Genomic DNA, 25,034 nt, shown 5'->3' with positions numbered 1-25,034 from the left:
TAGGTGACGTACAGTATGTATTATAGAAAAGTAGGGGGAGCAGCTGGGCCGGCGGAGCGTTGGCTTGCTTGCAACTCACCCGATCTTGACAGTGTCCAGCGTGTGGCACGGCGTCCCGTAGACGGGCACCTTGCCCATGATGAACATCATGACCTCGGCCCTCTGGTAGTCGGGCAGGTTTCCGCCGAAGAATCCTGCCAAGGAGAAAGAAAGGTGCGTCAGCTTAGCGCGTGGGGAGACGGGAAGACGGCCAAATGCGTACCAATGGTCTGAATGATGGCATTCTGCACGATGCGCTCATCACTCTCCTTGCTGCGGCCCGATGAGGCGCTGCTGGCCGAGTTCCTGCGGGAGCTCTCGCCCAGCTCCAGGTCCACGCTCATGCGCAAATGCTTGAGCAGCGTGTTGAACACCTCCAGCACCGTGGGACCTAAAAACCGCCACAAAGTGGCAAATGAGATGCATGATAAGGTGGCATGGGCGGCAATGTCCAATTCACGGTCATCACGCTGACAAAGAAACTCAGGCTATGACGGCACACCTCCGAGGTACGCTAGTACACGCTAGCATATGCTACATCAGGGCCGGGCAAAATGTTTGTGCTCTGGGGCCACATTTCAGTTTAAAAATGGACAATGTAGGAAAGCCAAAGCAAAAAGAAAAAAAAAGTCTAATTATGCATGAAGGTTGTTAAAATAAAATACATTGTGCGCTTTTATTATCAATGTATCAATTTAATTTCTCAAGTTAAAAAAAAAACAAAAAACAAATTCAGAGGTAAATTTGTTTATTTTACTATTATTGTTTTGTTTTCCATTATTTCCATTAATCCATGAAGCAATAGATGGATGAAAATAAAAGAAGTGATTATCTATTAATGAAGACATTTGGGGGGGAAAAAAATTGTCTAAATGTAGGCGAAGATGCAACTTTGCCCAGCCCTGCTCGACAACACGCTGCTCTACATCCTGATGGTGACGTTTGATGGCGTTACCGAGCCACAAGTTGGGAGGTGTGGCGTATTCCCTATCCGGCGCTTTGCCCTCTTGGATGCTTCCTGGCCAGCAGACATTTTGTTTGTTTTCCCAACACGCAGGCGGTGGAACACACACAAACACACACGAAACCAGGAGTGTGTTGGTCAGCATTAACCGGGTTGCACGCTAAATAGCGACTTGGCCAATTTGTAGGCACTGTTGGAAAGTTGTGTGATGAGGCGGGGGTTATCTCCTATTTAGTGCCCTCAATGTATCCCACGATGCAACTGGAAAAGTAGTAACACTCCAAAAATACTTTGGCCAATTGAAACCTACTTCAACTACATTGGACCCCCACTACTTATGAAGAATAGGAATAAGGCTGGCTCGCAAATCGCAAAAATCCACATATAATTGACGCCCATTACAAATAGAATGGAAAAACATGCTGCTTCAAGCCCAATCAACCCAAATCACTGCAAAGGAATTTTCAGTGGACACTTTCGGATTTATCTGGGTCCACTCGATAAAATTGTCGAGATTAGTGAGTAAGGGCAGACGGCCGCGTTTTCCCGTGAAACATTATGAAACAAATGGTGCGGCAAGACTCACCCACAGAGCCTTTGGCGGCGATGGCTACCGTCTCCAGCAGCACTTGTACGATGCCGGCGCGAACCCTGGGGGTGCTCTTGTTATGGGTGTCCAAGTGGCCCAGGACCTGCTGGATGACGTGGTGAGAGTGCTGTGCCTGTGGCACCACCAGGAGAAGAATGCATTCATTTTTGTCAAAGTGATTATTGTAAAACGTTCATAGTTGCTAATAATGTGATTTCTCATTGTTAGTTTGTATTTCCTCACAGTGTATTGGTAATTGCGGTGCATTTGTCGTACCCCAAGTTGGTGTTTGGTTTCATGAGGACCCTATTAATTTCTTTGTCTGACAAATTGTTGAGCTCTTTGTGAGCTTGACACACCTTGACATAGAGCAGTGCCATATAATGCTAGATATCGTACATACCATCTATCATGCAATATAATCCCTTTCCATTTAAATTGTTCGATTTACTTAGCCTGATAAAGACTTGTTTGGACTGCTGAATGTTCTTATTTGTTTTAGAGGCCAGTAACTGAAATGCATTGATGATGACAAAATTTTCTGTATATTTTCATCATCCATCCATTCATCCATTTGCTAACTTAATTCAGGTGGGGACTGCGACTGCATTAAATTATTTCATGGACATATTCACTTTTATATATTTGCCTACTAAATGTGTATATGTATGTGAATATATGTGGTGGTGGTTTTTGTTGCAGTTTCACACAAACCAGTCAGTAAGTGTGCTCTATGGACAGGTAGTGAGATGTCCCTGTGGAGGTGGAAAAAAACAACCCCCCACAAAAAAAAGTACAAGTTGAAAATCCATCCGGGAATTGTTGCTTCCAGCTGGTCCATCTGCCTCAGAGGGCAAGCCGGGAGACATATTTTGAAGTGTGGAGGAAAAAATATATATCTCCAAGGGCCTTGGCCCTTGGGGAATTTTTATGGAGCCCCTATATACTGGCAACTACCAATCAGATAAAAGCTGTTTTTTGAATATTTATGAGAAAGCCGACTGACTTGTCTTCCATGCCAGGCGAAAAACGATTAAATAGCTTAAAAAAATGTCTGTAAGCATTTCCATGCCAAATTATATTGAAAACCTGATTAAAGGAAATCAAAGATGAAAAGATAAACTCAAATGAAATAGTGGCATGGGATATTTAATCTTTTAGTCATTTATTTGTGTGGCCTATACAAAATATGCAATTCATAAACAAAGGGAGAAAATATCACAGTCATTCATTTCATAGAATTTTAAAAATCCTTATTGGGAAATCAAATTTTGTCTATAGTGGCACAGCTCTACTTTGATGTACGCTAACGAGGTCATAAACAAATCCAGAGAGCAGCAATTATTTTCATGAGTCCATTTGCAAAACCACTGACACCTTTTATAAATTGAAGAGTTTGTCTCTAATGTGTCTCTAAACTGATTAAGCCTCAAGTAATTAACTCAACAATCCAATTGTCATCATAAAAGGAAGGTATGAGGCCGGGATATCATTTCTGCAAGAAGATTCTCCTGAGGTTTTTTTTTTTCCCATTTGTGCAGTGCGCAGTTTGTGCCCTTGCACGCTTTCTTGTCTTCATATGAATTAGGTTTTGCTGTTACTGCATCCTAATTTGTAATGAATAAATAATTCATAATGTATTTTGGGGGTAATACTGCTTTAAAGTCCACTATTGCAAGTGTGATTTCATTTGTGTGTGTGTGTGTGTGTGTGTGTTGGCGGCAGGAGGCGTCAAAGCGGAGGTCTCGCATTGGGCGCCACTAAAACCACCTCTGATGAAATATGTTGTTGGGTAGGTAAGTCAAATAGGTACACTAAGAAAGCGAACGGGGAGGCAGATAAAACAGGTCAACAGATTGTTGACGAGATTAGCAAAATACAGTCGAGAGAGTAAATAGAGAGGTACATTACATGGGTTGGTAGATAGGTGAGATATGGAGGCAAGTCGTTTAGCTGTGTAGGTAAGCAATATAGGTAGGTAGCTAGTTAGACTAGATATATAGGAACGTAGCCCATACAAGTAGATTAGATGGGTCGGCAGGTAGGTCGGGGTAGTACACTGGTGGTTTAGACGGGTAGGTAGGAAGGTAGGGCAAAATGGAAATTGGATGTTAGTGACAAAATTGGAAGACTTTTGTTCAGGTGCGCATCACATCATATGGGTGAGCTCAACGAAGATGCTGACCTGGATGGAGTACATGATGATCCTGAAGCAGGAAACGGCAAACTCGTTGGGTTCCCACAGGTGATGGTTGTCCAGGTGACTGCAGACGCAAAAACGGAATGTCGTCAAGTCACGCATGCTCACAGGAAGGCGATGCAAGGTCACTCGCCACATATGGCGGCCGACAGACTGGCCCACCAACCCCCGCCCCCGGATGGCGACCGAATACACCCCGGAGGCTGGCGCATCTGCGAGCCACAGCTGCCACTCGACTTTCGATGAGGAAGGCGGCAGCTGGCGGGACGCCTTTCACTCCCCCAGGTCTGCTGGTGTTATGTGGGGCTTGGGGGGGTGAATTTACCTGTCAATCATATGGTCGTGGCGTACCCTGATTGTGATGCTGAGCTAGGAATGTTAAATGAGGTTTCCCTTTTCCAGCCAAGCCTTGCCATTGCCTTACCACTAACTGTAATTGCCTGTAGGTGCCACCAGGTGGCAGCAAAGCACTACTTGTGTGTACATCAAGCTCCTCAAATCACCTTAACGTAGTGGCTGGATAACGAGATACTGCAAGATGGCCCCAAACAGAGATGAGTGAGCTTTTCTGGTTGTAATAGAGGACAGGCTAAAAAAAAAAATTACTGCCCCAAAACAGCTGGGTTAGGCTCCAGCACGCCCATCACCCCAAAACATGAGTGAAGAGGTGGCATATTTGAAGCTTGTGCATGTACATTGAGAGTGAAAGCAAACAAAGCAAGATGCCAAAACAGTGTCCCTGGGTGTATGTGTGTGAGTGACACGTTCATTTGAGACAATTCCAAAACTGCCAGTCTTCTTGTACTCTCTGACCTCACTCTCAGTCCATACACACTTCATTCAATCAAAGGCCTCCACTGAACAGACGCCACACCGACCACGTTGACCTCAACCTAGATTTTTTATTTGTGCGGGAGAAGGGGTCGGAGGCCTTCGAAGCAAGTATTTTTGCTGCTCCTCAGCCGACATTTTCAATTGAAACTTCGGCCCCCAAGGGAGGTTAACTCAGCACCTCAAGATTCAGTAGATACATCTGTCTTGAGTAAACCCACAAAAAGGCCTCAAGACTTGTCTGAAAAGACTTAGGAGGTCTGATGTGTTGGTGAGAACCTGCCACTTTAGGCTAATTTGAGCCATTTCTAGAGGACTCATTTTTTCCAGAGCATTGCGGCGAGTAGGATGATATTTTGCACCCCAGTACTCTAAAGAAAAGGGTCCTTTGTTTTTTGGGGAAAATTCAGCCCCGAAAGCTTGTTTGACCAATTGGGTACGTGGGCATGTCTATTATGAGCAGCAACACAAAAATGGGGGGAAAAAAAAAAAAAAACAACATCCCTGAAAACACTCTAGAAATCTGACATTTTAGTTTGAAGTGGCCATTTTAAGTTAATTTTTAGGGGTCCCTCAAAGATGAATTTGCCCTAAACAGATATTGGAAAATTCAGCCCTGGAAGGCGGTTCAACTTTGCAAAGTGAAATTTGATAGGCATGTAATATCATGAGTACCGGTAGATACACAAAAAAGTTTCAAGAAGACATTTTCGGCTTGTTATGTCCACTTCTTGAAGTACTTTAAAGATTAACTTGTCCAAGAGAGATTTTGAGAATTCAGCCTCGTTGAGCAGTTTGACTTCACAGCATGAAATTCGGTAGACACATCTCAGGAAGCCATGCATTAAAAAAAACCAAAAAAAAAAACCGCAGTCTTGACAGCCTGCCAACACTGGGTAAAAACATGAAAAATAATCCACATGGACATCTTGACTGTCTGATGTTGTCAAGTATTACTTATGGCGCGTACAAAAGGCAGAGCATCCATTTTAAGAGAAAGACGAAGATCCTCAGTCAAGCTGCAGTCCAACGTGACGTCAATGTGAAGCCCCCCCAAATCCTCCTCCTCCTTCCCCCACGATGAACCCCGGTGCGACTATTTATAGCAACTATCCTCCCCCTGCGGGAGGAGATGACGCCCGGCCAGTGACACCACAAGAAAGAAATGAAAGAAAAGAGAGAAGCTGTGCAATCATTAAAAGATTTGGAGCCGCCAACATCACCAACGCCTCATTAAGTTGACCACTGGAGGGAACAAGACCACCCCCCTCACGCCCCCGAGACCAAATCACCAAGTCAACTCGAGGGAGACTACCGAGTTGACCTTGAGATCTGCATGTGATTAACGTGTGATCATTAATAACGAGGCGAGGCGTTCGCTTGATGGACTGAAAATGAATTAACAAGAAACTAATCACTCATTTGTTCTCACTTAACATGACACATAATACGACGCAAACTAATGGCTACAAAGGAAGTTACGTGTGTGTCTAGTTTATATGCACAGCGTGTGTAGTTCATGTGTGTATGCCATTGATGCAACTGTATTTCACGTGTGTGTTGTTTGTGTATGCCGTGCATGCGTGTGAGTAAACTGTGCATGTAGTTTACCTGTGTGTGATTTGTGTATGTACTGTAGCTTGCTTGTGTACTGCTTACACGTGTAGGTAAGTCACAAATGAGTGTTACTTATAATGACAGCAAAGCATGGTGGGAATGCCGCTCTTCAACTGTGATCTCATTTTCAATCAACAACAACTGGCAAAATGGCCGCCACCAGAGATGGCCAAAAACAGGTGGATTTTACTGCTAAATAATATGCCACAAACGCAATATTAACGAGAATGCCGTGTTTAGAATACTAGCAGTAGTAGTAGCTGCCTACATGTTGCTGAATTAACACCGTTTGATCAGTGTGTCTCAACAAGTGTGAAGTGGCTCGTTCCATGTTATCTACGCTTGCGTACTGGGCCATTTTTGTCCATTTGAACTATTTATGTTCTCTTATGGCATTGAATCAATACTTGTGTTCTCATACTTGTTCAAATCAACGCTGATCGTGTACATTCAGTTGTAGCTTACATTTTTGACCAAATATTGACGTTGGAGGGAATGGTAAACTATTTTAGATTGGTGCAAGAAAAAGGGTAAAATTATACAACTTCATTAGAAGGTTGTGAGCTAAAGTGAGTCGGTCAGAGCCATGAAACTCAGCGGCTGGAAATGAAACCTAATCCGGACCTGGTGTGAAGTTTAAGCGTGCGCAGTTGTTACTCACACGAGCACGGGTCTGACGGCATTGTTCATGTTTCCATAGGCAGCGCGTCCCAGCAGTTCTCTGAAGCAGCTCTCAGCCAGCGTGGATGGATTCTCTTCGCCGTCTTGACTGGACACGCACGGGGTGCTTGGATGCCCCGCCCCCACCCTGACACACACACAACAAAAACATCAAACTTTAGTCAAACTGCAACTAATGACTATTTTATAAATTGATTAATCCAGGGGTGTCCAAAATTTCATGGATCACATGTACTAATGTTATTGGTACTCAGGATCGGTGTACTTTTTGAGCGTCAAGTCTTGAAAAATATTTCACAAAGCTGCCCATGAAGCAAAAAGTGCGCATGAGGTCATGAGGCTACAAGCATCTGCTCGGATAGGGCGCCATTAAAGATGGCAGACAGTGGTGGTGCCGGGCCAATCCGCGCCGGATAATTGGACACCGTCGACATGTGGAGACGCTCCAGTAGGAACAGAACTCCTAGCACAGAGAAATAATCACCCCTACCCTGGCAAAAGCTGCCAAAGGAGGAAGACAGAAAGAAAGGAAAATGTCTGGCCAGGTCTAAAAATAGATTTCTGTTGACATGGAATCTACTTCAGCAAGATGGCAAAAACAAACTAACTCAAAACAAAGCATCTAGACCTTCAATCATCTTTCCCCATTGAAATGACTGGAAATGCCATTAATCTGGTCCAGACTTAACCATCAAAAACACAAAAATTGGGTTTTCCAATGAGTGACAATAGCAGCACTCCACAAAATTGAACTTTATGAAAACATACAGCAAAGGCATCATTTAATACAATTAAAATAAATTAAACAGTTGTTCAATGCAGAGCATAATATACGAACGTGAGCACGTTAGATGAGATACAAGCATGTACACTGACGTTTGAGCTTGTAAGTCAAAGTTTAAAAAAATAAAAAATAAAAAGAAAAAAAAACAAACAAAAAAAAAAAAACATCCGACAAACGCCTTGCACCTTGAAAAACTCATAAGCCGTGTCGCTCGTATCTGGAAACGCCGGTGTAGTGTGTCTACACGAGAAATGTTGTGTTACCTGTCCATGTCGTCGGCGTCCTGCATGTTGAAGAGCATGGATGGGATGAGTTTGTCCATGTGCTGCGGCTCCCAGATGATGGCCTGCAGCTCGTCGTTGACCGTCTTTCGGACCACCCCTTGCAGACCCTTGATGCCAGCCACGCGGATCCTGATGCCATCATACAATAAAACAGTTGGGCGCAACATTATCTAGCATATTACAAACATGATCTAGTACATTCATCTCTACAAACCTATATCTGTTGCTGCATTGGTCATCACAGATGATACATATTTTGTCAAAACAAAACAAAAATAAGACATTGATACATCTTTCAACAAATTGATATTTACAGTCTATATAACAATGTCTACACATTTACATGTTATCATCAACGCATGTGTCAAACCGTCTTTTATTGGAGAGAAGCACACCGCAAAAATTTATACAGTACATATCTATATTTGATTTTAATATTTAAAGTCTGCATGTACTGTATACATCTCTCTCTCTCTATGTATCCAACTATAATAGAGATTAACATCTATAATCTATGAATGTCCATCAACGGTATATCTATACGGTATATCCCGAAACGACCAATGATTTCAGGAAGATCACTAAAGGCATCAGCCGATTTATGGACACAGCAGTGAAGCTAAGGTAACACAAGTGGTTGCTAAGCGAGCGGTCTCCTGCGAGCCAAGGTACCAACCTGGTCCTCGTGTCCGGGTCTTCGTGGGTGGAGTGGCACATGGCGCTGAACTGCGACACAAAAAAGTCGTAGCGGCGGTGGTAGGATGGAGTGTCCTCTTCAATGTTGGCAAACTTCACAAACTGGGCGCAGGGGGGGGAAATAAAATCATCAGCAACAACTTAAAAATACCGCGAGCATGACCAAAAGCACCACTCTTATCAACATAATGGGAATTAGCAATTGTGAGAGGTCTCTGGTGGTTGGTAGTGGCTTTCAAGATTTTAAGCTCTTGTCAGCGGTTATTAGCAGTCGTTAGCGGTTTCTAGTGGTGGTTAGCTGTCAATGATGGTCATGAAATGTAGTTAGCAGTCATTAGCTGTTAGTGGTCCCTCGTCGCCTTTAGCGGACTGTAGAGGTTGTTAGCGGTTATAAGTCATTAGTGGTGGTTAGCGACCATTAGCTGTTGTTGGCGGTCTCTCAAGCATTTTTTTTTCATTAACTGTCATTCCTGATTGTTTCCTTCAGTAGCTGACATGAGCTATTGTTAGTATAAATATGAACACATATTTTTCTATATAAGTTTGAAATCACTCATCGGGGCCCGAAGAGGAGCCGCAGGGAAGGCAATATTTAAATGGATACTTTGGCTTTGTGCCTAATGAGCAGCTTTCAAGCCGCCATCTTTTTCTTTTTCTTGCGCCATGACGCATCACCAAGCCCACACACACAAGGCGCACACAAACACACACGCACACACCGGCTACACAACAGATGTGGCAGCTTTGTGAGGAAAATGTCATTAACCCGAGAGTGAACCCCGAGGCGCCACCCTGCCTCCAAGCTGCCCACTCCTCCATCAGCCTTCAAATACCACAGACAAAAAAAAATAAAATAAAAAATAAAAAAAGACCGTTCGCCAAAGAAAAGACCACTCATAAATAAAATAAAAATCACACTGGTAAATAATGCAGCTCAGCCTCCTGTTGAGATGAACTGCCCATAATGGAGCAGGCCAAAAAATAAAAAAATTGGAATGAGATTTTGAGCAGACGTCTCCCTCGCAGTCGCAAGATTCGGGTTTGAATCTCTGTTGGAACATCTGTGTGTATTTGCGTGGCTACTTCCCGCCCTGAAATTGACTGGCGACCTGTCCACTGGTTTCTCCATGTGGCCTGATAGTTACTTGTGTGCAATTTACTGTCTGTTCATATGTGGCTTAACTTGACTAATGACCAGTCCATTATGTCTCCTTATAGCTTACAGGGGACCAACCTATTATTTGTCTGGATGTTCTGTGAAATTGACTGGCAACCTGTCCATTGTTTGTCTATGTGTTCTCACAGTGACTGATGGCCATTCAATTCTTTGTCATTATGTGGTCTGACACGGACTGCAGACCAGTGAGTTGTTCTGACACTGACTGGCAACCAGTGTCCACTTGAGTCGCGACCAGTTGATTGTTTCTCAAATGTGGCTAAGTCGTGAATAAAATATCTGTCGATCCGTCTATTTTCCCTCTTTTGCACTGACCTTGAACGGTGTATGAAGGTCTGACATTTGCTGGCGGCTCTTGCAGGCTCATAATAATCCTAATAATTAGGCGCGTGATGTGATAAAAGCCATTTTCAGAGCCAGCGTTGCGTTCAATTAGCTGTTTAAGCGTTAACGTGCACCTGCGGGCTGACTGGTCGCCTCCATTATATTGTAAAAAGGGCCCAAAAGAAGAAACTGAAAAGCTATTTTGCATTTGAGTGCTGATATTAACTCGGGGTGAGTAATATATATATTGTCGTCACAATCATCGTCATCGTTGCTTTCACAATGTGCAATTTCACATTATCGGGTCTTAATACTGTTGCAAAAGAAAACACGAACAGGTCCGCTGATTGGGTGCAAAGTTGGAGGAGTGACAAATGTCCTCATTCGGTGTACGCAGACGGCAAAGGGCTAGGAAATAATAAGCCTTCCTTCTGACAATCAGTAAGCAGGCTGCAATCACGTGACACGGTGGCCCCATCCGAGACACAAGACGGGATTGTTTCAAATCGAGGACGCATAAATAAAATCGGCAAATTATCATTATCGAGTTCTTTGTTTAAAAAGAGCTTTTGTTTTTGCAGTACCACCCTCGCCAATACAAACACATGAACACAAATTCCCTATAAAGATAAAGTGTGTAGAATTCAGTGCCATTTCGTGGTAGACGTACTTACTACGGTGCCTCAGAGAGACCATACTTCAGTAGCCTACCAATAATTTCTTCAAGCACATGTTTATCAGATAATTTCGTATCGACGTTTGGATATCGTCACAGCCCTCGCTCGTAAGTTGGGGCACTCATTAATCAAGGTTCCTTTCTAACATACAGTATAAACAGAGCGGCCTCACCGAGTTGGTCCCCAGAACCTGCAGGTCCGGTTCCTTGGACTCCAGTAGCTTGGCCACCATGTGCAGGAAGCTTTCCACAAAGGGTTTGATGCTCTGCGAGTGGCAGGCCATCAGCAGCTGGTCCAGAGCCTCCATGGCAATCACCACGTTCCTGAGCACACAACGTGCGCACATTGGTTTTAGCTTGCTAACCTTCACGAGGGAGGAGAAAATGCAGTGCAGAGGCTAGCAAGCTAATCAGATAACACAAAACACCTAAAAAAGGTACCAATGACACGAACATAATGCTAACACAGCACTAACTCGGCGGCAACATGGTGCTAACAAGACTAACATGGCCGCTAACATACCAAAGGCAAGGCAGTTCCATTATGCTAACGTGAGACTAACAATGCCAACGGGCAGGAAAGGTTTTTATTCCCCCTTTCTTGTGGTGTAGGCCAACTGCTTCTTAATTGGCTGCATTCCTGTGTTTCGGAGTCCTCGGCAGTTGGTGTGAAATGTTGAACATGTTTAATATTTTAAATTGTCTGCCCGGCAGTGGCCACAATGCTAACACCTGAGAAGGTTAGCTGCCTTTTGCTCAGGTGTACTGTGACTGAACGTACTTCTTTCACCGTGACCATTTGACAGGTCAATCAGGAACTGAGGCAAACACACAGCATTGCCCACGCAACTCACCCGTAGCGATGACGCACCACATCGCGACTGAGGCGCTCGGCCAGGTACGCTCCGATGCGGTCCAGCTTCTCTGGAGCTGACACGGCATAAAACGTCAGCTTCTCCATGTCCGACTTGCTCAGACCATCCTGAGCACGCCACAAGAACACATATAAGGATGCTAACAATGCTACATGTATAGTCGGGGGAATATCAAGGACAACTTATGATTGAATGAAATAATGTGGAACCAGAGGAGAGATCATTTTGACTCCAGTTAGACAACCATTAACACATATTCACAGCATCTTTTAAAACCAAAGTCCTCCCATTTTTTAATTCACTTGTCTTGTCATTTATTTTGACCTTGGAAAGACTTATGAAGGTCTCAAGCTAGCTACAGTGTTAGCTACATGGCAATGTGTGTGTGTGTGTATATATATATATATATATATATATATATATATATATATATGACATTTTAAAAATAATTGTAACCTCACCTTGGGGTCCTCAGGGAAGATGTTGTCCACCAGACGTTTGTAGCGAGGCCTCAGCGGCCCGCAGCAGCCACAAACTCCTGCAACACAACAAGGACAGCACGTCAGCGCTCATGCTGCCTAGCTTGCGAAGTCCATTTGACTGATTTCTGTCACACTTTGTTCTCAATTGCATCTTGAATGCAACTTGTGAGACATTTTGCATATAAGATATCAAAATTGAGACGTTCGCAGCAAAGAACTGATCACTAATTCGGCCTGTCGATGTTCATCGAGGGCTCCAGTCACAGACTCAAGGCTGACTGACATTGTTGTCGGTCTGTTTCCAAAACAACTCTTATTTCCTGGAAGTTGATGACGCCTGAAGCCCCCCTTATGTCACTACCTTCTCAGCGGCTTAGACACACACACACACACACACACACACACACACACACACACACACACACACACACACACACACACACACACACGTTTTTGTTCCCTCAATCCATACTGTGCTCCCTTTAGAGGACCTTAGTCTGGGGTTGTTTGTTTTTTTTCCCCCCTCACCCCCTTATGTTTTTTTGTTTTTATTTGGGAAAAAGGTGCGCTGTAAAAGGCGACCCGGCAGAGACTTGCTCCATATCCCACCTTGAGTCATTGTTTTACAATGTCTCTTCGACATTGTTTCGGTTTCATTTCATTGACAGTTATGCGATTCTGATTTCAATTAGGGTAAAGATGCGCTACCCCAGCCAACTTCAGGCAAGAGGTCGCGTATATTCTGGAATGGTCGCCAGTCAACATCAGGGCACATAGACAATTGTTAGTCTGATGGTCAGTCCACCGTTTGTCTAAGCCCTGACACTGACCGGCGACAGCTCCACCCTCATCTGAATTTAGCGGGGACAGACGTCAGCTCACCTCAACAAGACACATGCTCCAGAAAAACGATGGCTGTATTGTGTCATATTATTTGTGCTTATGCTGACAGCATGAACGCTCTCTTCCGGGGCGATCTGCGGCTGTGACTTCCGCATGAACCCCTCATCCATCATGGTGTACCAAAGTTACCACCTGCACGTCGAATGAAGGTCAACAGGGGATCGGAGGATTTCATTACCGAGCAGCCTTTGGACTCGCTCGCCCGGCGGGTCGTCACCCGGGCGCCGACGAGAAGAGACTAATTGGCTGCCTTTGGTCGTCACAACAACAGAGCCGGCATTTAAACAATGATTAGGATGCTCGTTGTTACTTATGACACGGCTGATTTGCATGTCACCTGCTATTTTCATTTACCTCTGCTGGCATGAATCCTCATTATTGCAATTATTATTCTCAAACGCGGTATTGACCCCGCCGGCGAGGTTAGCCGCCTTTTGATGAGGAGGAGAATGACGATGAAAAGACGTGCTGCTGAAAGTTGATGCGACATGTGGTGAACTCACTGCGTGTCATCTTCCCGTAGTGACGCTTGATTTTGTTTGCGACCGCTGAAACATCATCTAAAAATCATTCACTCAATAAATAATACCTTCGTTGTATAACAAGCAGTAAAGACAAAGAATCAGGAGAGGTTTAGGCAGAAGTCGACACTTTTGTTGCCCGACAGAACATCATTTCATTTGACCTACGAGATCTCAGCAGCACTTGGTCATGTGTGAAGGTCCGGTCGGCCTCAGCGCGAGAAACCCGTCCGTACGCCCTCCCCGCATCGCCACGCAATCGGGCGCAGAAGGACGACATGGCGGCGAGCGATCACAGACGACGTTGGCTATGCGAGTGACGGAGGAGCAGTCGCAACAGCCGCACGCCATCTTGATGACATCACTTGCGCGCCCGCACGGGTCAACTTTCAGGCTTTTGAAAAGGCAACGCCGCAGGCTGCAAGGTGAGCCGCAGCGCCAGGGTTCAGGTTGCTTCCGCACAAGTAAGACGAGACGAGGTGTGCGCGGTTTATGTGCCACATACATGTATGTACGCTGGGAAAAAAACTTGTGCGTAAAAATCCTTCCTAAAGGAATATCTTGAACATGATATCAATGTCAGAAAATTTCAAATGTTAAATATTTGGTTCGATTTTTACACTGCAAAAAACATGGAGGGTCAATTTCCAAGTATGTCTTTCAAATATGTGTCACCCACCATGTAGGTATGTTGCGTGTCAAATTGACACCTTGAAAATGTTAAAAAGAAAAATATTTTTTTTATATGGAAAAAAAAATGGCTTCATTTTTATGAACTTTTTTTTTTCCCCAAAAAACAACTTGAATTCTTTATGACAGTGAGCTACATGAAAATGTCGAACTGCACCAAAGAAGCAGATAATGTGGGTTAAATGGCTGATTTGAAACAGTAAATCATTCCATTTTTTTAAAGAAATAATCAAGGCCTTTATTTTGGATTTCCAAAATTGAAGAAATTACTTTCAGGCAAGTAAGATCTTAGGAACAGATGCTATTGTATGATGCTGCATGGTTGTGCAAACACAAAACAAACAAATCATATCTTCTCTTGTTTTTTGTAACTGGATGTGATGTACAAAACGTGCCGCATGTGTATCATGATCTCGACAGTTTGTATCGACTTTGATGGGCGACTCCTGAGGTGCTTCCTGCCGTGGGAAATCATTTCAAAATCGATAAGACTCCACTTCTGACATATGGAAATTATCTTTCAACATCACACACACACACACACACACACACACACACACACACACACACACACACACACACACACACACACACACACACGCGGTAAATCATCGTGTGAGATTAGAGAAGCTTCGCTGTGAATCCCTTAACCTTTGACGAGGAAGACAACGCAGACGCAATGTTTCGTACACGAATTGGATGATGCACGCGCACGTGAGCGCCACATTGTGAGGCGGGATGTCTCATCTGGAGATGATAACGTGTCAAGATGATGTCGTCTGCTCGAGGAGGAAGGCTCCCGTGGTAATTCAGATCAAGAGAGCTCAGGGTGGCCGTGCTTCATTCAAAGATTGAAAAAAGTGGGACGCGAGATGTTGGCCGCTCCTGGAGGAATGAGGAGGAGGAGGAGGAAGAAGAAGGAAGATACCTGCAGACACCGCAGTGGGAGCTCACAAGATGTCCCAATGAGGAAGAGCAAAGAAATGAGACGAGGAGGTAGCAGACAGCTGAGCAAGGATGAAATGAAAGGTAGAAAGGGGGGGAAGGAAAGAGGAGGAACAAAGAAAAGGATGCAATGAAAGGACGGAGGGAAGCAAAGGAAGCAAAACAGCAGGAAAAGAAAAAAGGGAATTAGTTCATGAACGGAGGCAAGTACGTAACAATGAAAGTGACGCCTGCAAGGAATGACAGGAGGAAGGGAGGGAAGGAAAGGAAATGAGGATGAAGGAAAGGAAGCACGAAAGGACATAAAGGAAATGAGTTCATGAACAGGCAAGGAAAGGAAGGAAAAGAGTGAGCCAAGTATGCACGGAAGGAAAGACAAGATAAAAAGTAAAGGGGCTCAAAAGGATGAAAGAAACTGCACTAGGAAGGAAAGGATAGACTCAATGTAGAGGACGCAATGTGAGAAAGAAGGGATGCAATGATCGGGTGCCATAGAAGGACACGAGACAAGGATGAACGAAGGAAACGAGGGAAGTGTGAAAAGTGATGGAAGGCGGAATGGACGGACAGAACAAAGGAGAGGAGTCGATGAAGGGAGACACGAATGAAAGCCGAGTGTGCAAGGAGGAAAAGTAGGAAATGATGGAAAAGCAAAACAAAGGAAAAGAGTTGAGAAAAGGATGGAAGAAAAGAAATGAATGGAAGGGAAGCTTGGTGGAAAAGACAGACAGGCATGAGGGAAGCAACTGAGGGCAGCGTGCAAGGAAAAGCTGCGCGTGGCCAAGACAGACGCAGCTATTATTCTTCTTGTCGTCCATCTTGCGTCCGCCTCCTGTATTCGACTGTCAGCCTGCTTACTCAAAAGAGCTCGGCCCATCAACGGCTGCACGTTGTGTGTGTGTGTGTGTGTGTGTGTGTGTGTGTGTGTGTGTGTGTGTGTGTGTGTGTGTGTGTGTGTGTGTGCTCAGTCAACTGCTACGTGCACGTTCACTTCCTCAAAAGACCGAGTATGGACATTCAACTAGAAGGTCGTGTGTGGCACGACAGCAGCGGGCGGGACTTAATGAGGCATGAAAGACAAGCTCAATGTCCTCCGACGCTTCAAGCTTTCTGCCAATCAAACATCTGCTGTCCTGCAGAAGCAACATGAGTGGCTAACACGCGTGCGTCTGGGCGCACACACACTTGCGCACTCGAGCACGCGCACTAATTAACTTACACCAAACCAGTGCACCACACGGATACCAAAACACACCAATCCACATGCACGCCAACAACGCACGCACACACAAACAAACTAATCAATTCACGACACACACACACACACACACACACACACACACACACACACACACACCAAAGCTTAAACTAACTAATGCATGCAGTATATGCAGACATAAACACACACCAAAGACCAACAAACACACCAAAGATGCACACACACACACACACACGCACACACACACGCACACGCACACGCACACGCACACGCACTCACCAAGCAAAACATACACGCACGCACGGCAAATGCTGTGACCTCATCAGTCTGCGCCCTCACTTCCTCCGGTTGGAGCACCTGTCTCCCACCTGGATGCGGGTATTTGATGGGACGTTGAGTGAGAGATGTTCGAAGGCTTGCGATGAAAGAGCAGATGAATGGCTGTCAGCCACCATGCTGGGAAGCTTCCACACTGAGCTGCACACCGTGGTTCGCACACCGCGCGCGCACACACACACGCGCACACACACCCACGCGCACACACACACACACACACAGGTGGTAGCGAAGCAGCTTCCTACCCGACTCGTTGTTCTCAGAGTCCATCTTGCAGATGATGAAGGACCGCAGGGCCTGTCAGGCGGACATTGATGGCTCTCTCTCTCTCTCTCGCGTGCTCTCTCTCTCTTTCTCACACACACACACACACACACACCCACACACACACACACACTCTCTCTCGCTCTCCATCGAGCACTCGCTTTCTCTCTGACCTTGCAGTGTTTCCTCTCCGCATATTGCAGGTGAAGCTGCAGCGCTACACAAGGCAAAAGCACACCCATGCATGAACAAAAACAAGTCAACACACACACACACACACACACACACACACACACACTGAGCGCGTGTTGTTTTAATCATTCTAATGGAGTGCAATTATGCCGACTGAGCATGCTCAGCACATTGGAATGTGCGCGTGCGAGCGCGCTCTGAGGCCATTATTGCAGCAAAACCATTTACAAATATGGGTAAAGAAACGGTATACCTAACCACAGTCGCCAATGTGGAACATGAATCGACAAATGTGGACTAAAGTCACAAATATGTAACGTTTGCAAATGTGTACATTGATTTGTATGCGTAAACACATGATGAAATATGTCCATTAATCTGTAAGTGTGTGTGAACGGTAAACACCGACCCACTTCATTGGCTGTGTTCTCACATGTGACTTTTGCTACAGTCGCACTGTACATGACTCACCAATGCGTGCGGCGATTTGCAAATGCCTATATGGCGATCTTGCGTGGCTCTGAAGCTTCACATTCAGACCACATTTTCACTGCAAAATTCCTCTTTGAATGCCAATCCAACTCCACAGGAGTTCCACCATCATTTCCATGTTTAAAAAAATTCCCACATCGCCTTAACTCAGCAATTTTCAACAAAGTTTCATTCCATTCCAACACCAAAATATTAGCCACACTCAAAAAATCCCCCCCCCCCAAAAAAACATCTTTCAATTTCAAATACCACATTTTTCTACATTAAATTTTCCACATGAAGCCATATTCTACATCAGGGGTCCCCAACCTTTTTTGCCCCACGGACCGGTTAAAGTCAGACAATATTTTCAGGGACCGGCATTTAAGGTGTGGCGAATTAATACAACAAAATAATATGGTATGAGCTGCATGAAAACTGTGGTGTTTTCGAAATATAATAATAAACACAAGGAGCGTCTAATCTGGTCGCAACACTCTTATCGCTCTGGTAATGTTTAATGCCTTCAAAATACGATACAACGCAAATTCTAAGTGCATGAAAATGACGACTTAACTTTGATCCAGTTGTTTCGAACGTACTTTTAAGGCCGCTGTCATTTGTGATCTCCAAGCAGCATTTTTACTCATTTTGCGGGCTTTAGTGTTTTGTTTTTAAGCGTCATTGGTCACGTGACCGAGAAGTGTGGCTTGACGTGAGTCAAGCGTGACACAGACGGATGTAAAAGAGAATCCGGTAATTTTTCAAAATAAAACATCTTTCGTGTTCCGAAATAAATAAAACAGAAATAAGGCAAGTTCTTTCTGTGCGGCCCGGTACCAAATGCCCTGCGGACCGGTACCGGTCCGCGGACCGGCGGTTGGGGACCCCTGTTCTACATTATTCCCTACTGCTTCAACACTTATTGACTGATTCAAAAATTCCAATTAAAATTCTGACGTCCCAAAAATTCCCCCATTCCATATTTTCAGTCATTTTTTTTTAATTGTGCCACATAAAGACAACTGTTAGATGATTCCCACCTCCTTTAAAAGTTCTTGACCAATTCAAAGCATTCCAAAAACCAAATATTTTCCCCATAATTCTAAAATTGGCCCCAAAATATAATTTCACATTTAATTTCACAGCATTTCAGTTCAGCTTCAGCTTTATCATTTTAATGCAAGTTTCCAGAAACTGCATCATCAAGTTACAAAATCATAAAGATCCATTTTGTTGGCTTAAAAACATATCTGCGTTGTTTTGTTTTTTTTCTTGGCTGGATTGGATAAGATGGCATTACAATTCATTCCAATTGGGAAACACGACTTGAGTTTTCTGAGTTCTCAGCACGGTCACGGACACCCGCATCTCAAGGCGGCAGCGTACGCGGAAGGCAATTTCCCAGCAGGCTTCGCTCGCTCCTTGCACAAAGCCATTTCCATTGGCGGCTGCGGGTGTGTGATTTAATTGAGGTGCTTAACACATTGAGGATAAGCAGCGCCTCGAGACGGCAGGCGACACGTGTTGCGCTTATTAATAGCAGCCATCAACTACTTCCAGTCTCGGAGGCTCAAAGAAACAAGCGCGTGGAGGCCGCCCGCTTCAATCATTGTAACAAGTCTCAACAACTCCTAATATGCGACATGAACTAAAGCAGGGGTCGCCAACCACCGGCTGCCATTGGCTAACCCGTTAGCTAGTCTGCATGTCAGGTGACGGCGTCAAGTGGCCACAATTTTAGTTGACTTTTTCTCAAAAACATGAAAATCCTGCAGAGCAAATACATTTAGGGAAAAACAATTGATGACTCTACACAAATAATTCTACTGCCCACACTGCCCTTCTCACCAATAATCTTCCATTTGCGCTTTTTACATGAAGGCAAGTCTTAAAGTCAAGTGACGGCGGTTTTTATTTTTTTTCTTGACTCGTCAACTTTGGAATTTCAGCTCATACGTGCTTATTGGTGGACATTTTGAACTGAAACTTGCCAGCCAATCAGAGAAGGGCTCCCCAAGTAACAGATGGTATGAAAGGTTTGAGGAGATCTGTTGAGAAATAATCAAGTTTGTTTTTTTTTATTCTAATTTGAAGTATCTTTCAACCACATATATATATTTTTTCTATATGTGATATCACAAAAACAAACAATGCCACAGGAAACCAACGTGTGATTTTCTACATTCTTACTGCGGTAAACTCTTGTCAGCTTACAGATCATATTAAAAAAAGTTTCATTTCCTCAAAGCAAAAATGAGGAGCCACTATTTTAGAATGAGGCGGCCCGGTGGGCCAGTGGTTCGTGCGTCAACCTCACAGTGCAAAGTGTGTGGAGTTTGCATGTTCTACGCGTGCTGCGTGGGTTTCCCCCCCCAGTACTCCGGTTTCCTCCCACATTCTAAAAACATGCATATGCAGGTTAATGGAACACTCAATATTGTCCCTAGGTGTGAGTGTGAGCGCGGATGGTTGTTCATCTCTTGTTCTCCCCTGCGATTGGCTGTCAACCGGTTCAGGGTGTCCCCCACCTACTGAAGACAGCTGGAATAGGCTCCAGCACACCCCGCAACCCTTCTGAGGATAAAGCGGATCATCTGGTCAGGAGGCACAATTTGAGAACCAGTGCACTACTCCGTGTCAGTGTCGCTACACAAAGATGAATACATTTTCCATCAAACAATCCCTCTAAAGACAGTCCAAAATATTTGTTTGAGAATTAAACAGTGGCTGGAGAATACTGTGACACTTGCCAAGTTTCTGCTCACACCGACGTTAAATTTAGCCACTGTGCATCTTTCCCAGACACTAATCCGTCATCCCGGATGGGCAAACACAGCCTCTAAATCATTCCCGACAGCTTTGTCGCTCGCAGGTCACACAGGTGTGCTCCTGGGGTGAGTTCACCGCCAGGCACTCAAAACAGCTGTCGGAGTTTAACAAGGTGTCAATCAACCGCCGTCACGCCGTCAATCCTTGACCGCGTGACCGGCAGGGGCAGCGAAGTCCAAAGTCCGCTTGCATGGCCTAGCTTGTCAATCAACTCCGTTGAACTAAGGTTCGTGTTGCACTCACGAGTTGTTGGAGTGGACAACAAACTGTGTCAACACTTAAGTGAAGATTTTTAAGTGATTTTTCTTTTTACTGTATACAGACAAGTTTGAATTTTGAGCCGGGCGCCTTCATTGTAGTGTCATGTGTGCCACAAAATGCGTAATTATCAGCAAGAAAAACAGGTGGAGAAGTTCCTCAACTAGAGATGTGACAAAGAATGATTTGAATCAGAAAAAAAAAACGGTTCGGATTTCAAAGATGTGACTGCATCGGCTCTAAGCAAATTGTTCCCCTTTAAAAGATATGCATCATATCGTCCTTATTGGAAGGTTATATGTTTGAAGGAAATACCACATTTACAGTGGCATAATACCACATTTACAGTGACAAACAGCTTAAAGAAAGCACGCTCCACCTCTTATTTGAAAAACTGACAATCAAAAAGTGAGAACAAGTGAAAGCAAATATTTTTCAAAGTGTGTCTCAATAAGATGACGTGAGCATAAATATGTTTAAAGCATGTAGACAACGCTCACCAAATTATTTTTAATATGGTCTCCCTGTATTTTTACTGGAACTCACTATGCTTTAGAACACGTCTTTTAATAAGTTTGGATCAGTTTAAAGCGTGTTGTACACGGTAACCCATTTGGAAAAAAAAAATGTTCACATAGTCTGTAGATTGCGGATCTTTTCGAATCGCGGCTGTGTCCGCGATAAACGAGGGTTCGTTTGTTATTCCAAAAAGCCTACCCAGCCGCCGGGTACCAAAACGCACCACTAAAATTTGATCTTGGAAATATAAACATTCGCGTTCACGTCTCAGATATTTGTCATCATTCAATTTATAAATCTTTTTTGGTCTTACCTGCTGGCATGCTGGCGACGTCCAGGTGCCGCAGTGGCTAGTTAGTTAGCCTCCATGTTCCCTCCTGCCACCTGGCATCGGAATGGCGATGGCGACCACTTCCGCGTCCTGACGGCACCCGACCGACTGTCGCAGTCAGCACAGCGTGCAAAAGTCGGCGTCGTCAGTGACACGAGCCGATGCGGCTCGGCGAACGAGCAGCCTGCCGAGGGGCCGGTGGACGATTAGCCGCTCTAGCTAACGTCTGAGCACCACCGCTAAACTCCCGACTTATTGGGGTATGGAGGGAAAGAGGGAGACCTTCACCGGGCGCGGACGCCTGTGGACGGTCACGAGACAGACGCAAGCCCCCCTGTCGGACTCGCTTCAGACTTCCTTCTCGTGGGAGCACAACACGGAAACGTTTCAACTATAAGCGGAATTACCCCCCCGCAAAAAAAAAAAAGAAAAAAAAAAAGAAAAGAAAAAACAAAAAAAGGAAGGAAAAGACATGAAAACAACTCCGCGCTCTTGGCGTGCACGTCCCCCGGGTGACACTCAAACAACCGAGGGTCCGTGAATGCACTCTGATGGAACGCTGACTCGCGCAGGTGTGGAGGGCGCGCGTGCACGAGAAATAACGGTAAGGTGACGTCATTGCACTACCCCATGCATGGCCCCGTATGCTCTTTCTTGGCTATGCGTTTGTTTTATCACATTATCGGTTTATTTATTGATTGCTCAGTTGACTTTGATCCTTTCACAACCAATAAAATCAGGAAGAAGGGTTACCTTTTTAGGGAAGATGACAAATGAAAGGTTTTGGCATATCAGAGCCACTGTTTATTTTGGATGATACGAGAACAACACCATTTTGCCCCCTCCACCCCAAACGTTCATTTTTTTGTCATAAACGTCCTCAATTTCACATTATGACGAGATCAATTTCACATTTCAATATGATGAACTTCACGCTTTAACTTGATAAGTTTCCCTTTTAACATCATAAGTTATCACGCTAAAACCTGATAGGTTTGACAGCCGCAAGAGGTGTAACTGACTTTAGTGTGCTTTTTTTTTTCCCTTGTACCCTTTAATACTGAATCGGGACAGTGAAGTAGAATGCATAAAAATGTGCTCTCTCCGATCTGCTGAAGAACAATCGAGGTGTGCAACCAGTCCTTGCAGATGCTCGGTGTCGATTTGTCTCAAATGAAGGACGTGAGTAACCTCAAATATTTCTTTCAGGAATACGTGTGTTGCCACACAACAGCGGAGAGGCTAATTAGCAAGCATGCTACCACTAAAAATAAGAGCAGGCCACGGTAGTTGAGTGTAAAAGTCGGTTAAGGGCTTTTTAAGCTCTTAAAGACCTTTTGGATTTAGGGCCGATTATAGGATCAGACATGTCTCTTCAAGGCAAATGACTGACATCTGCAAGTAGGGCTGACCACTGTCAATACACATTTCGCTTTTCAAAACAAGGTGGCAGTAGCAGCAGCGTGTTATCATACGGCTCTCGTCCCATTAAAAAGCAAATGTTGCAAATCGAAGACCTGTCTGAAGCAAAAAGAAAGGAAATGGGGAGAAAAGCATTGATTGCAAAGTGAATGAAGTGTCCAATTACACTGAGGTGGAACAAACACTGGGCCTGCACGGTATAAGCTTTTGGAACGAAAAAAAAAGACGTCCAAAAAAGGACTAGTCTGATCATTTATTTTATATTATCAGTTATGAAAACATTTTTGTTAATGAAATAAAAGAAAAATGAAAATGCTTCTAGAAAAACTAAAGCTAACTGAAAGTACAGACAGTGTGTCGACCCCACTCAGCCAAAGCCAACCTGGCTTGGCCCCAGGTCCCCATCATCCGAATGAGACCAGCTATTGCGAATGGTCGTCCTAACTAACATTATCAGACTGGAATCTTGTTGCTATTTATGTCACAAAGCAGCCGTTCGCTTGGCATGGTTGCCATGGTAACAGCTCCTGAACGGCACAGCATGGAGGGTTTATTTTTCTTTCTTTTCATCGAGTCGCTGTTGCCATCGAGCGGGAAGTCGCCGGTCGTTGGAAGATGACCGACATGACAAAAATAGGCGCAAATTTCAGTCAGGGCGAAGCCATGGTGACCGATCCGAGTCTCCCGCCGTTCACCACCGAGCGGGACAATGCGCCCGAGTCGATGCCGCCTGTCAGTGAAAGTGCCAATCAAAAGAAAATCTTTTAGCTGTGACGTCATGCTTCCAGTTGAGTCATGTCGCACTTGAGCCAAAAACAGCGTACCTCTCGTTTTACTATCTTTAAGTTACATTTGCCACTATTGACGTTTTGACATTTGAAAAATGACATTGCGCCACTCAGGGCACACAGTAGCTTGGTTTTCAAATGACCTCAGCGAAAGTCCTCGGAGAGTGTGTCACACGGTTCTTATTTGGGTCCCTTCTTATTTGCAATTGCCAGTGGACAACCACATACTCTCTATATAAATATATATAATGGCCAACATTTTTTTTTGTAAGTGAGAATAAAATAGAATGGTTCAATAAAATAGAATGGGCATGCTGAAGCCTATCCCAGCTGTCTTCAGGCAGTATAAATATGATATCTGCTTTCGATTCACATTCGTGGTACTCTTATCACTCATGTGGAATGCTTGTTGACACCTCAACACCACCTAAATTCAGGCGGTGTCAGGATTCCCGGTTAGCGCAGCAAGCCATGCGCTAACATGCTAACAAAGTGTTAGCCTTCACGCTCCACATTCTATTTGTGTTTCAGTTCATGTTTCAGTTCATTAGCACTTTGCCGCCGCCGCCAGAGAATTCGCATGAAATTCGATGAGTTTGGAACGCTCATGTGCAATATTCAGATGTGTTACTACTGTGCGGTATTTCATGCAGTGGTCAATGCTACAACTCAGACCACCATTCTATTGTTTACCTTCTTGCGTTACTATTCATGACATTACTACTACTTATCTTTTGTTGTAAGTAGCCAGAAGGTACACACCTTCTTCCTCTCAAAAACCCACCCCAAAAATCCCCACATGCTGTTAAATGAGTCAGTAATGAATGAATGATTGTGAACAGAGCCCAATGACATCGCCGATGCATCCCGGTGCAAAGTTGAGCCGGTGGCCCAAACAAAGTGTCGGTGTCAGGCACGCGCACGGGAAGGCCTCGGGTTTCAATGGCTTCCACTGGCTTCCGTTCGCTCTTCTCGTGACATCCTCGCCATCACGGGGCTCCGCCAGCGCAACAACCATGTTGATGAAGTGACATCTCAAATCACGTCAGCTGAGGAAACGCTAAGGCGAGAGCGGGATCGAGGGGAGGAGAACGAGGACGTTGTGGAGGTTGAGGTTGGTCTGG

At 44.6% G+C, this 25,034-nt stretch overlaps 2 protein-coding genes across 2 annotated transcripts in view; one reads left to right on the top strand and one right to left on the bottom strand.

Moving 5' to 3' along the window:
* efr3a (EFR3 homolog A (S. cerevisiae)) overlaps positions 1-22,113 on the bottom strand; it is a 29,143-nt gene extending 7,030 nt beyond the window's left edge. The window contains exons 1-11 of the mRNA XM_019875013.1: positions 21,683-22,113; positions 12,199-12,275; positions 11,717-11,844; positions 11,036-11,186; positions 8,666-8,787; positions 7,969-8,118; positions 6,902-7,048; positions 3,778-3,856; positions 1,590-1,725; positions 263-430; positions 80-194 (exon numbers count right to left, since the gene is read on the bottom strand). Coding sequence (XP_019730572.1) covers positions 80-194; positions 263-430; positions 1,590-1,725; positions 3,778-3,856; positions 6,902-7,048; positions 7,969-8,118; positions 8,666-8,787; positions 11,036-11,186; positions 11,717-11,844; positions 12,199-12,275; positions 21,683-21,692 — 1,283 coding nt within the window. The 5' untranslated portion in view covers positions 21,693-22,113. The remainder of the gene's footprint in view (positions 1-79; positions 195-262; positions 431-1,589; positions 1,726-3,777; positions 3,857-6,901; positions 7,049-7,968; positions 8,119-8,665; positions 8,788-11,035; positions 11,187-11,716; positions 11,845-12,198; positions 12,276-21,682) is intronic.
* Positions 22,114-22,136: 23 nt separating this feature from the next.
* Positions 22,137-25,034, top strand: part of adcy8 (adenylate cyclase 8 (brain)) — a 48,899-nt gene continuing 46,001 nt past the window's right edge. Inside the window, exon 1 of the mRNA XM_019875009.1 lies at positions 22,137-22,304. The gene's annotated coding sequence lies outside the window, so the exon portion shown is untranslated. The remainder of the gene's footprint in view (positions 22,305-25,034) is intronic.

Source organism: Hippocampus comes, unplaced genomic scaffold, assembly GCF_001891065.2.
Source record: "Hippocampus comes isolate QL1 unplaced genomic scaffold, H_comes_QL1_v1.1 scaffold20, whole genome shotgun sequence".
NCBI lineage: Eukaryota > Metazoa > Chordata > Actinopteri > Syngnathiformes > Syngnathidae > Hippocampus > Hippocampus comes.
Note: the sequence above shows the minus strand (reverse complement) of the source record. Positions and strands in the feature narration are given on the sequence as shown.